The 12385-nt window shown below is 44.5% G+C and overlaps 1 protein-coding gene across 1 annotated transcript in view; it reads right to left on the bottom strand.

The window, feature by feature from the left end:
- Nucleotides 1–12385, bottom strand: part of LTBP1 (latent transforming growth factor beta binding protein 1) — a 1238788-nt gene that overhangs the window by 472824 nt on the left and 753579 nt on the right. The window contains exon 10 of the mRNA XM_085612185.1: nucleotides 7560–7682. Coding sequence (XP_085468311.1) covers nucleotides 7560–7682 — 123 coding nt within the window. The remainder of the gene's footprint in view (nucleotides 1–7559; nucleotides 7683–12385) is intronic.

Here is a 12385-nt window from a genome sequence, read left to right as displayed (position 1 = left end):
AAAGACAAGGAGAAATGAAAGCCTTTCTCCTCGTAATACCTGCCTCAAGGAGTCATAATATTTTAGTACAAATTCCTGTCTATCAATGTTTTGTAGATAGGGATTTGCGTCAAAACACATGGGAGGTTGCATGGGAACACCCATACACCACCCTTGGAATGCCCTCTTAAGATGAAATAACACAAAGCAGTGGATAGCGCAACTTTGTGTTACTTTTGGGAACTCTCCAAAGCAAATCCTCAATTTTTGTGATGTTAGGGTCATGTGACACGTCTTCCTGGAGAAAATCAAGGGTGATATGATGTAACTTCTTGTGATGTCATTAAGGTCAAAGGGTATATGATGCCACTTATGCTACCTCTGGCATTTTTGGTGAATTGGCACCCATGTGGACCTACAAGGCACAACCTTGATTGGTCTCGATGTATTGTATTGTATTGTAATTTCATTTATATAGTGCTTACTACCCCTGATGAGGCGTTGAAGCGCTTTCTCGGCAATTAGCATGATACTCCGGAACCCAAGAAGGATTAGTGTTGAATTAGTATAGTGAAATATGAAAGTAATTTGAGTGGTGGATAGGTTAGTCAGTTATTTGGATTGAGAAGGATAGCGGAGGGATAGAAGAGGGAGAAAGGATCTGCATTTATATGGCGCTTTTTACACCTGATTGGGTGTTGAAGTGCTTTATTTTCATATTTCACTATACTAATCCACCACTAATCCTTTATGGGTTCCGGAGCACGCTACTCCGGAACCCATAAAGGATTAGTGGTGGATTAGTATAGTGAAATATGAAAATTTGATAAGTGTACATGTTAGTCTGGTATTTTGATTGAAAAGGATAGTGGAGGGATAGAAGAGTGAAGGATTTAGATTTTGAAATTTTTGAGACATCATACCAGTGGTGGGAGGCTTGGGATGAGTAAAAAGGGATGTGGAGGGGAAAAGTCAGAGGGAAGAGTTTAGAAAGGCTTGTTTTGGGGAATCAGTATTGTAAAAGAGGTGTCAGATGGTGCAAAGAAGGGTAGAGTTGGGGAGAGTCTAGAAAGGGCTATTTTGGGGGTCATAGTAGTGGTATTGGGTTTGAGATGAATGAGAGAGTGGATGTAGAGGATATATTGATAGATGTATAGGGTGGGAAATAGGGTAGTGTATTAGAAAGAGTAGTAGAAAGAAGTTTGAGATGAGTCAGAAAGTTGGGCTAGAAGACATATTGAGAGAAGTATAGGCTGAGAAAAAGGGTAGAGCATTGGAAATGCTAAATTAGAAGAAAGTGATAAATGTTTAGATCCACAAGTACATTGAAAGCATATAGATGCATAAAGGAGGTAAGTATATGTAGATTAAAGATATTGATAGAGGATGAGAAATAGGGTAGTGCATTGGATATGCTTTATCAGGAGAAAAGTAGCAAACACACATGCACAATGGAAGCAAGTACATGTAAACTAAAGATGCATCAGATAAACTTTGGTTTTCAAGCGTTATTGTACTTTAATTTTTTTTAATTTTGTTTTACAACATAATTATAGAAAGCAGTACACAAAGATAGGTACATATCTATAGTGAAAATAAATGCTTATATACAGAGGGATATGCTGTAAATTTCTGGTTGCGTATGGTGCTTATGTGGGGAAGAGCCAATTCTTGTGTAGTTTTCTGAAGATAAGGTGGCTGTCCATGGATCTTATGTTGGGGGTAAAGTGTTCCATAGTTTGGCTGCTTGAACAGAGAAGGATGTGCCACCCATGTTTTTTTTCTTGTATCTTGGGATTTTGAAGCGAGGTGCCCCTTTAGACCAGAGGTTCCTTTGTTGAATGTGTTTGGTGATTTTATTCCTGATGAAGAGCGGTCCCATTCCATGTATCACTTTTTGGGTGATAAAAAGCAGCTTGAACGTGGATCTTCTGGCAACCGGTAACCAATGCAGGGCTTTAAAGGCAAGTGAGATGTGGTCTCGCAGTTTGATAAGCAAGAGTAGTCTGGCAGCCGAGTTCTGAATCCGTTGTAGTCTTTTAATGCTTGTTAAAGGTGATCCGTGGTAGAGGCTATTGGCGTAATTGAGTTTGGACAGAACAAGGGAGATGGTAGCTTGGAACTTGTGTGGAAATCCCAAATGAGGCAAAATTTGTTGCAGTGTTTTTATTGTGACAAAGCTTGATCTTGCTAGTTTGTCCACTTGGGCACTCATCGTCAGCTTGGAGTCCATGGCCATTCTGAGGTTTCTTACTTCCTTTGATACTTTAGGGGGTGATCCCAGTTCATCAGGCCAGACGGCAAGCGGGTCATAATGTTTCCAATCACCAAACATGAGTATTTCCGTTTTGGAAGCATTCAATTTGAGATGGCTCCAAGTCATCCACTGATCCACGGCACTGAGACAACTGAAAATTGGGGATTTTCCAATGTCTTTGGGGCATTCCAGTTGAAGGAGTATTTGCATGTCATCTGCATAGTTATAGCACGTGAGATGAAATTGATTGATCAGTACCGGTAATTACTTCATGTAGATGTTGAAAAGCATGGGGATATGATAGAGCCTTGAGGGACCCCTGCTTTTGTGGAGTATGGTTTGGATGAGAAAGGTGGGGTATGAATGACATTAGTTCTGTTTTGAAGGTAGGACGTGATCCAGTCTAGAGCAGTCCCCTCTAAACCGGCTTCATAGAGTCTTTGTTTCAGAGTGTCATGGTCAACCGTGTCAAAGGCAGCCTAGATGTCCAAGACGAGTAGCGCAGCAAACCCGTTGCGGTCTACTGTATTCTTTAGGTCATCCAAGATGGCAAGGAGGGCAGATTCAGTGCCTCTTCCTGGACTGAATACTATTTGGAAGTCTGAAAGTATATCATTCTCTTCAATGAATTGTGACAACTGGGCGAACGCTGCTTTTTTTGTCAGTTTGCCCAGGAAAAGGTCCATTTGTAATGGGTCTGTAGTTGTCAAGGTTCAGCAGGTCCAAGTTTGTTTACTTCAGTAAAGGGCGTATGTGTGATGTTTTGAGTTCTTCTGGAAATATTCCGGTAGTTAAGGGATCATTTATGATTCTTCTTACTGGAGTGGCAGCAGAGGTAGTTAAAAGAATTGTTTTGAAAGTTTGAGGTGGACATGGATCAGAAGGACTGCCGGCAGGCCTGCTTGCTTTGACCAGATCCATAATTCATTGTGTGAGATGTGTTGGAAGGAACAGAGAGGCTGGGTTAGAGTATTCTTGGGTTGTTGTTTTGTACAAGGGTTAGTGCTGGTGCTTTGTTTTTGTTTTAAGTATGAGTCCAATGTGTCTGCTTTGTCCGTGTAATGATATGCCAGCTTTTCTGTGAAATCTTGAGTAACAGGATGAATTCCTTCTAGGCAATTTGGTTTGCGAAATTCATTGAGTATTTTATAGAATTCTTTATTTGCACTTTTAGCATTTTGAATTCTGTCTGAATAGTACCTTTTCTTCGATTTTTTGATAGCTGACTTAAATAATCTAATCTAAATTTTCTGTAGGTGAAGTTTGTCTTTTTTGGCGTTTGTTTTGAGCCAGGTACGTTGCAGCTTTCTAATTTGTTGCTTTATGTCTTTTATCTCTATGTTTCTCTAAGACACTTTTTTCCTTTTGTTCTGTTGTGTGGTTTTGAGTGGTATCAGGCTGTCAAAAGCTTCCTGTAGCCACTCATATAGTTTTTTAACAGAATGTATTTTTTCCAGATTTGTACTGGATGTTAGTTGTGTTTTTAAGTGTTCCAAATTCCACGGCCGATAGGTGGATGGATGTAAGGTAGTTTCAGGTGAGTCGCTTAGTGTTGTTTTGTGTTGGAAAGCAAGCAAGTGGTGGTCTGACCATGAGACTGGAGTTATAGTTTGAAAGGTAACTAGTTCAGTATTATTAAAAATTACATCTAGCATATGTCCAGCGATGTGTGTGGGTTTGTGAACAATTTGAGGCGGGTTCAGTTTGTTTAGGCCAGTGATTATTGTTTTCGGATGGGTCATATTTGGTTTGTCAAAGCAAAAGTTTAGGTCACCAAGAACGCATAGGTTGGAGTGTATTGTTATCAGGTTTGAAACTGTGTCTAGAAGTGCGTCTGGGAATGTTGACTTGCTAGGTGGAGGCCTGTAAAGGAGCAGGAAGTTACAGGAGGAAGACAGTGTGGGATTGTATCTGGTGAGAAGAGCCTCACAATTCTTTATGGTGATGCCGTCAACTTTAGTGATATGTAATGTTTGCTTGAACACAACAGCTAGACCACCTCCTTTTTTGCCTATACGATTTTGGGTGATCGTTTTAATAGCCTAGAGGAATGGCTTCATGCAGAACTGGAGCCTCATCATCTCCCAACCATGATTCAGTTCTGAATAGTATGTCTGGTTTTGCATGGGGTGAGAAGGTCGTAGATGTGATGTTTGTTTTTAGAGAGGGATCGAGCATTTATTAGTAGACAGTTTAGAGAATGTGCTTTGGTGATAGTGAGACTTTGTTTTGTAGAAGAGTGATCAGTATTGTGTGTGAGTTTGTAACAGGTATGTTTTTAGTGCTGGTATTGGGATAGCAATCATGTAGCTGTTCTGTATCATGTTCCTCATCCAGCATGCTAAGAAGGCATTTTGATGGGTCTGCGTGTATGTGGTTGAGATGGTATTTGAGAGTGAGTTGGTGTGCTGTGTTGTTTTCATGGTGTTACATTGTTGTACAGTAGACATGGGTTAGCGAAGTTGTGAGGTGTGGCACATTGCTTATATTGTTTGCGTGTGTTCAGTGAGGAAGGTGTATGAGTCAGGGGTGGTGGTGCAGCATGTGGGTCATGTAGTAAGGTTCTAAATTGTGCAATGGATGAGAGGCGTTTGGAGGAGAGTTGCTGTGTTGCTGTATCTGTGTTAGGTGTGGTGGAAGAGAGAAAGCTTGGCATTGGAGTTTGTTCCTTTGTGTGGTTTGAAAAGTGGGTGTATGTTTGTATTTTGCATTGGTAAGTATGATGAGGTGTTGCGCTTTGAAGATATTGTTGTGCTGATGGGTGTGATATGTTTTGTTTTTGAGGAGTAGAGAAAAGGGGTGCTGGTGTATTTGTTTCATGCAATGGATTTGTTTGTATAGTATTGTTTTTGAGAGGAGGTTGTAAGGTAGAGGGGGTGGTGATGTGTTTATGAGTAAAGTGTATGTTTTGTGTACGAGGGAATGAAGTAGAGGTAAGAGTGTTTGTCTTAGACTGGTTTGTTGCAAGAGTGAAAAAGTGTGGTGGTGTGCAGTGTATGTGTTGTGCGTTAGTGTTATTATGGTAGAAGGAAAAGAAGGGTGTTGGTTGGACAAATGATGGAAGGCTGATTATATGTTTGTTAGTGATAAAAAGTGGTCCGTTAGGAGTAATCAGAGCAGGGAGTATGTGTCTGGATGGGATGTAGTTATGTATGGTGTTGAATGGCGTTGTGTTAATGATGAGTGGATTAGTTAGTGGAATAGGATAGAGTTGTATACTGTTTGTAGGTGATGGTGGAAATGTGTGGTAGTTGGGCTAGAAGGGTGTATAGATGGGGTTTGGTTGGTTTTGTAGCGTATGCTGGAACATTGATTTGTGCATGTGGTTGTGGGTGATGTACATTTGGTGTGAGTTTGTTACTATGTTTGTGGATGTGGATGGTGTGGGCTGCGTATTACTGAATGGGAAAACGGCCAGCATTTCTGGCCCTGGTCTTGAACAGGCTGAAACAGGCAACTGCCCTTGTCCTCTCCTCCCTTAACTTCGAAGCCCAGGCTGAGACGCCCTATCCCTGGCCTTTTCTAGCCCTAGTAATCAGTTGACCCCTTCAGCCAAAGGGAACCCTAGCCCTAACACTATCCAATCCCAAACCCAGCCCTAATATCCAGAACCAATAAGAGACCAGGACCTTACAGCCAATCTGAGCCCTAGTGCAAGCATTCAATCAGGTTCAAAAACCCTAGTCTCAACGTCCAATAGAGGCCCTAGCCCCAGCAGTAGTCCCAACCCTAATCCCCACAACCAATGACACAGGAAACCCTAGTACCTACTTCCAAAAAAAAGCCCAACCCTAGCCTTAGTCCCACACCTAATCCAGCAACTAATCACATGGGAAGCCCTTATCCTTACTTCCAATAGAAATCCTAACCCTAGCCCTAGTCCCAACCCTAGTCCTAGAAACCAATCACACAGGAAGCCCTAGTCCCTACTTCCAATAAAAAGCCCAACCCTAGTCTTAGTCCCACACCTAATCCAGCCACAAATCACATAAGAAGCCCTAATCGCTGCTTCCAATAGAAATCCTAACCCTAGCCCTAATCTCAACCCTACATTGATTGAGTCACAGACCCAGCAAAAGCCTCAAATATCCAACCAATGAGAACACTAACCCTAATCCAATAGAAACACCTGATACAACCACCAATCACTGCACACATATACCAACCAATAGCACCCCATTTAAGGTCCCAGCGACCTCAGACAATGTTTGCTGACCAGGGAGTTGAAAGCTGCTCCTCAAATCAGAATCTCCTAGGAGACAGACAGGCTCAATCCACACTTTGGACTTCTGCAGGTAAGGGCCAAAAAACGAAATGCACAGTCCCTATTAAACACAGCTTAAAGAGCTCACAGCAGATTACTGCTGTCCCAGAGCACCCTCTGATGCAGAATATCCCTGTTGCTAGGGGGTGGGGGGTAAGGGAGGGCTGGTTTCACACACTTGTTAATACATAACAGTCGTGAACATCATCAAAAGTCCCGCCTGCCAAGACCTTCGTCTGTCACATGAAATGAGCCACAATGGTCATGCCTCTTCTATTTGGGACCGTCCCTTTCGATTCCGACCAACCCCCTTAAGCTCTCTCGATATTGCCATTTCACCTGTGGCTCAATAACAATGTAAAACCATGTACCAGGCAATTGTCATGTTGTAATGTGGTATCGCTCCAGGTATCTTTGGCCAGTTTTGCAAGAGCACTTCAGTAACACTTCACTCCACACTATCTGCTCAAAGAGTGTGCAAGGGCATGGGATGGCCCCATCTTTGTGCCTTAACATTCTTCTGACTTAGATCATTTGTCATCCTAGGGTGACTCAGCAAAATCGACGCCCACCAACCCACTGTGCTGCTTACTTTTCTTTCATTGGTGGAAGTCACAAGGCTAATAGAGTGCCTGTGGCAATCGAGTCGACAAAGAAACACCAACTTCTAATATATGTAGAGGTTTATGAGCATGGTTACCAGATGAGTCCATCTCCTTAAGGGCACAGTCCGTCACTTCCCTTTGGCAACACACTGTATTCTGGTATTTTTTTTGTTTTCCGGTTCACATCAACAAAACTAATATTAGATGAACACACCTGAAAATAAGGAGAATAAAAAGTGTAGGCCCATGATTGAAACATGGGGTCCTTGAAGACAGTAATCTGGTGCCCCTGTTTATGAGCTACCGAATAAGGTGATACTGCGACAGACGGTATAGCATCATAGTAGCACATCTAGCTTTGGGAAAAACAAAAGCTAGGTCAACTAAAGGCAAGCTTGCATGTGCATTGCCACACCGGGCCAGAAGTGGAGTGAGTGTCGCTACAGTGACTTACGTATGCAGGCTGACAGTGTTGGGTCTGGAATGTATCCCAGTTTGCAGGTGCATCGGTAGCTGCCCATGGTGTTCAGACAGTCCCCGTTGGGGCAGACGCCCTGCAGCTTGCACTCATTAATATCTGCAGAGGGGAAGGGGGAAGAAAGTGCAAACACATTGATGAGTCTCAGTGATGCATGCAAAGTGTGCCATTCACAATTGTTTCTGTTAAAGACACCAACGTTTTGAAAATTATACTGCAAACAATACAGTATCTGCAAGCTTTCATTTGGCTTAAACAATATTTCTGGACGTGGCGAGTTGAGAGGGTATTGTACTAGAATACGTATCCAAAATATCATGCTGCAAAAATATTGTAGTCAAAATACCTACTACCACAATATCTTGAAATGAGAGGTATACTGGTTAGTATAGATTTAACTATCCTTTGTTTCATATATATGTACCTTGACAACATATATATACAAAAGAAGTAGATGTTGTGTTAGGAATAGAAAATATATACATATCTATATGTACTCAGATACTGTGGTAGATACAGTGGCATAACAAATGCCCCTGCAGCCCCCTTGGTGCAGGTGGGGCCCCCCAAACTCCAGGGGTCCATTCTGGCACTGGCAGGCCACTGGATAGAGAGCTTCAGACTGGGCTCGGAGCTTGGGGGACCCCTGAATGTACTCTGCAGGGGGGCACCCTCAAGTTTCGTTACGCTACTGGATAGATAATAGTCTGGCGATTATATGTTTGTAGCACAATATCATGGAGCCAGATGTATTAAGATTCTATTTGCAAAAAGGGGGCTCAAATTGCACACCTACTTGTTGCAAATGGAATCTGATTTTGTGAACGGACCAATGTTCTATTACGTTGGTTTCACAAAATGACCATGCACAAGAGGTTAGAAAACAACATGCCTAAAGAATACTATTTAGATGGGCTGCAATTTGCGACATCTTCTGATTGGCTAGAAACAGAAACAGTTTCCTACATGGGGCAGCAGAACACCATACCTATGTTTTTATTCCAAAACAGGGTACTTTTTTGAGTATCCTGTGTTCCTTGAAGGAATCTGTACTGTTTCAAAAAATATGTTTCTTGCTTGGGAAAACATTAGGGAGCGGTCCTGTGGACCAATAACAGCTTCTCTTGAGGTTGCCAACCACGGACCATGTTGCTGAAAGAGCCCTGGGGCACAACAGGCATGTACGCTAACTTTGTGTGCCCACAAGGCACTTTGGTACTACAGAAGGAACCACAGACACTTGTGCTGCCCCTTCCATAATACTGATAGCGCTGGCACCTTTGTATTGTCAGCGCTATCTTAAGAGGGTGTTGGCCCCATGCAAATTAGGGAATCACTTTGCCTCTGCCCCCATGCTGTATTATGGACGAGGGTGCAGAGGCAAACATGCTTTTTGAAAGCACATTGAATATGTGCCACAAAAACGTGGGGTATTTTCAGTGTACCTGCTAAAAGCAGCTTTTTAGAGGGGAGAAAGGGGGTCCCATGGACCCTCCTGACATCCCCTTGCAGGCTGGCGCAGTCATTCGCTGCACCCGCCTGTAAAGGTAATTCCAATCCCTATTGAAACAGCAGGCGGGTGCCACCTGCACTGTGAAACAAGGAGCGGCTTTGAAGAAGCCACTCCATATTCCACTTAAATGCGCTGCCCCTAGCGCAGCACAAGTTCGTGGCTGCCCTGTGGGCAGCGCATTCACCATTATAGGGTGCACTTTCCCTGTATGCACCCGGTGCACGTGTTTGAAAGTGTGCTGTGTTGCAAACGGGAGAGTGCGCCCTTATGGTAATACGGGCCCAAGTTCTCAAAGGGCAATGGTACCCTCTCTAAATCAGTTACCAACTCCTTTGAGGAGTCAATAACTTGTCAATGGTTTAAGTCCATAATGGCCGTCGCAAACCATTTACACATCCCATTGCAAATCACAATCTCTTGCCCCTTAATTGCGATTCCGTATGGCTGGATGCCCCTGTAGGAGAGTAGGGTCTGCTTTCTATGTTCACCCCCACTTTTTGCTTTTGCTTTACGGGTTTTCGACTTAGATGTGGCTGTGGGCCTGCTAATCAGACCCACAGCCCTGCTGTTCTCTCTCTAAATTAATACTATGTACTTTAGGTGCATAACCCATTTGGATAGGATCACCTTATTGGCCCCTGTACAGTGTACCCTAGGTACCCAGGGCATAGGTGTACCCTAGGCCTACCAGGGGCTGCAGCATGTATTATGCCACCCCTGGCCTGGCCTTCCATTTTGACACAACTGGCTGATCACTCAGCTGGGGCAAGGTCGTGTAATCACCCCTTGCTTAGGTGTAGTATTCCTATACCTAACTTACATATAGACACATGTGTACCTATCAGTCACTCCTATGGCAGGCCTTAACAATCCTGGAGGCCGAGTGCTTGGTAACATGTGAGATGGTGCTCTAGCATGAGCTGAGCCTGTCTGCAGCTTTCGGAACCTTGTCCTTATAGCTGTTCTATGATATAGCCTACCATATACTCTTAAAGTGCCTTATAATCTTAGACGGTTATGGTAACTATGGTTTGACTTTATCGAAACATGTCGTGTAAGGTGTCTAACACTGTGGAATAATACCCCCATGCCATTTCTGGACATGAGAATATTATTCCCCCCTTCTAGAGGGAAGGACATGTTAAAATCATACTTCAACTGTTAGCCTCTGACCAAAGCCTCAGCATCACAAAATGGATGCTGCTGCCACGACACAAGTCTGACCTCCTGCAGCTGGGAGTGATCCCAGCCAAGGAGGCCTGGACAATAGGTTTCCTGCTTGGGGAGGTGCTAGCACCTCCCCAGACAGCCTTTAGTGTATTGGGGCAGGGTGGGCTGAAAGGAATGAGACATGCCTGGGGCACACAAGGTGCTCCTTGCATAGTCCAGTTCAAACCGGCGCTGGGGCACTCCAGCCCCAGCTCTGGCGCGAAACTGGACAAAGGGAAGTGGGTGTAACCACCCCCTCCCAGGTCCCACCCATAAGGCGTGACCTAGCAGGTATCCCAGCCCCCCAGATTAGTATAAGAGTGGGAGTTGGGCCTCAAGACTTTAGATTATCCTGAACCAGCAAAACTGAACAGAAACTCTGGACCTTCGACATTCGACGAAAGAAGAAGACTGAAGAATCTCCCTTGTAGCCAAGGAGTGGCTACCCTCTGCAAACAGGCACCATCAAGAGACTACCCTTTGCTTTGCCCACGTTCTACGAGGAACCGACTGCAGAGCCCGACCAGAGCCTTGACTTCCAGACTTCTCCGACCCTGATCCACATCTACAGCAGAGCTGAGATCCGTGGAGGCGACGAGCGACGTGGGACCGGCTACCTGGAAAAAGTGGCTAGTAACTTAAAGCGCAGCTTCTGAGGTACCCTCGAAGTTGTGCACCGGGGATTGAGAAGCCCCAACCCCAAGCACCATCTGCACCGAAAATCAGTCCCCCACACTCCACGAGTCCTGCGTGGGGCCCTTCAGCATTTTCCTGCTTGCCGCGTCTGTCCGGTTGCTTGCCCGCTGGCTAGTGGCCTTTGTGACGACGCACCCTGAAATCTTCTGCGCTGGTTTGGCTCCTCCAGACTGGCTCCCGCTTCTCTGCAAAGAAGAAGCACCCCAGACCTTCCTGGTCTGCACCAGAAGCAAGTCCTTCGTTCTTCGTGGGTTCCGCTTGCCAAGGCTTGGTGAGTCCTAGTCCAACTTCGACGCCGCCGACAGCAAGAGCCTTCGTGGGACAGCTCGCCTCCTGGTCCTGGTCGTCCTCGACGCTTCCTGGTCCTCCTGGCTGCAGCGACAAGCTTCACCTTCACCTGCAATCTTCACGACATCACCTGGTTCCTTCCTGGTTCCACGTGGTCACTGGCTAGTGACCTTGACTCTGTCCCTTCTGCTTGCAGGTTTCCTCTCTTCTTGATCCCAGCCTTGGGATCCACCGGACACTCTTCGCTGACTGCCTGTCAGCATCTTTCTTCAGGCATCCATAGGAGTCGACGACGAAAACGACGCATCTTCACCCCTATGCACCCGCAGCCTGTGGGCTAGGTAACTTGGGTACTCCGGTGCTCATCAGGATAGTGACTATCCTAGTGTCTAGTTTTCAAGTCTCAACTTCCTAGCTACTCCGGAAGTGTCCTAAATCTACCGTTTTCTAAACTGTACTATTGCTATTGACTTTTACGCATTACGCGTGAGTGTTTCCACTCTGCACACGAATCCCGTGGGCCTCCCACTTCCTAACTAACGCTAGGGTAGGGTAGCCCCAGCGATTCCCTAGGCCTAGGCCTATTCTATTTCCGTGACAGTGGTTCTTATACCACTTACTTAGTATATGGTTTGCGTGGCCCCTAGGGCCTAACTGTATTACTTACCTGTGTGACTTAATGTATGCTTAAATAAGACTGTGTTGTACTTACCTCTAATCTCATAAAGATTGCTGAGGGTTTGACTAGAATAAATACACTTTATTTTATATATATATCTGTTGTGGTGTCCTTTCATTTGGTATTCAAGGGATTATATATGGTATCACAGCTGGCTTCACATGCCATTCAGAGTTTAGCCTAAGACTGCTCTTGTCCATGCTACCACTAGGATAGCTGGTCTATAAGGTTGACTTTACAACCAATCACCATAAGGGTATTTGGACTGATATAAGGTGTACAATAGAACTAGTGACATCATACATCAGGCCAACTTCTCACATTGGTGAGCAGCGGTTGGGATCTGAGCTTGCTGTTGTAATACCATTGTAATCTTGAGATACTAAATTGAAAGATCACACAGATATTGTCTAGGTA

Source organism: Triturus cristatus, chromosome 6 (assembly GCF_964204655.1).
Source record: "Triturus cristatus chromosome 6, aTriCri1.1, whole genome shotgun sequence".
Lineage (NCBI taxonomy): Eukaryota > Metazoa > Chordata > Amphibia > Caudata > Salamandridae > Triturus > Triturus cristatus.
Note: the sequence above shows the minus strand (reverse complement) of the source record. Positions and strands in the feature narration are given on the sequence as shown.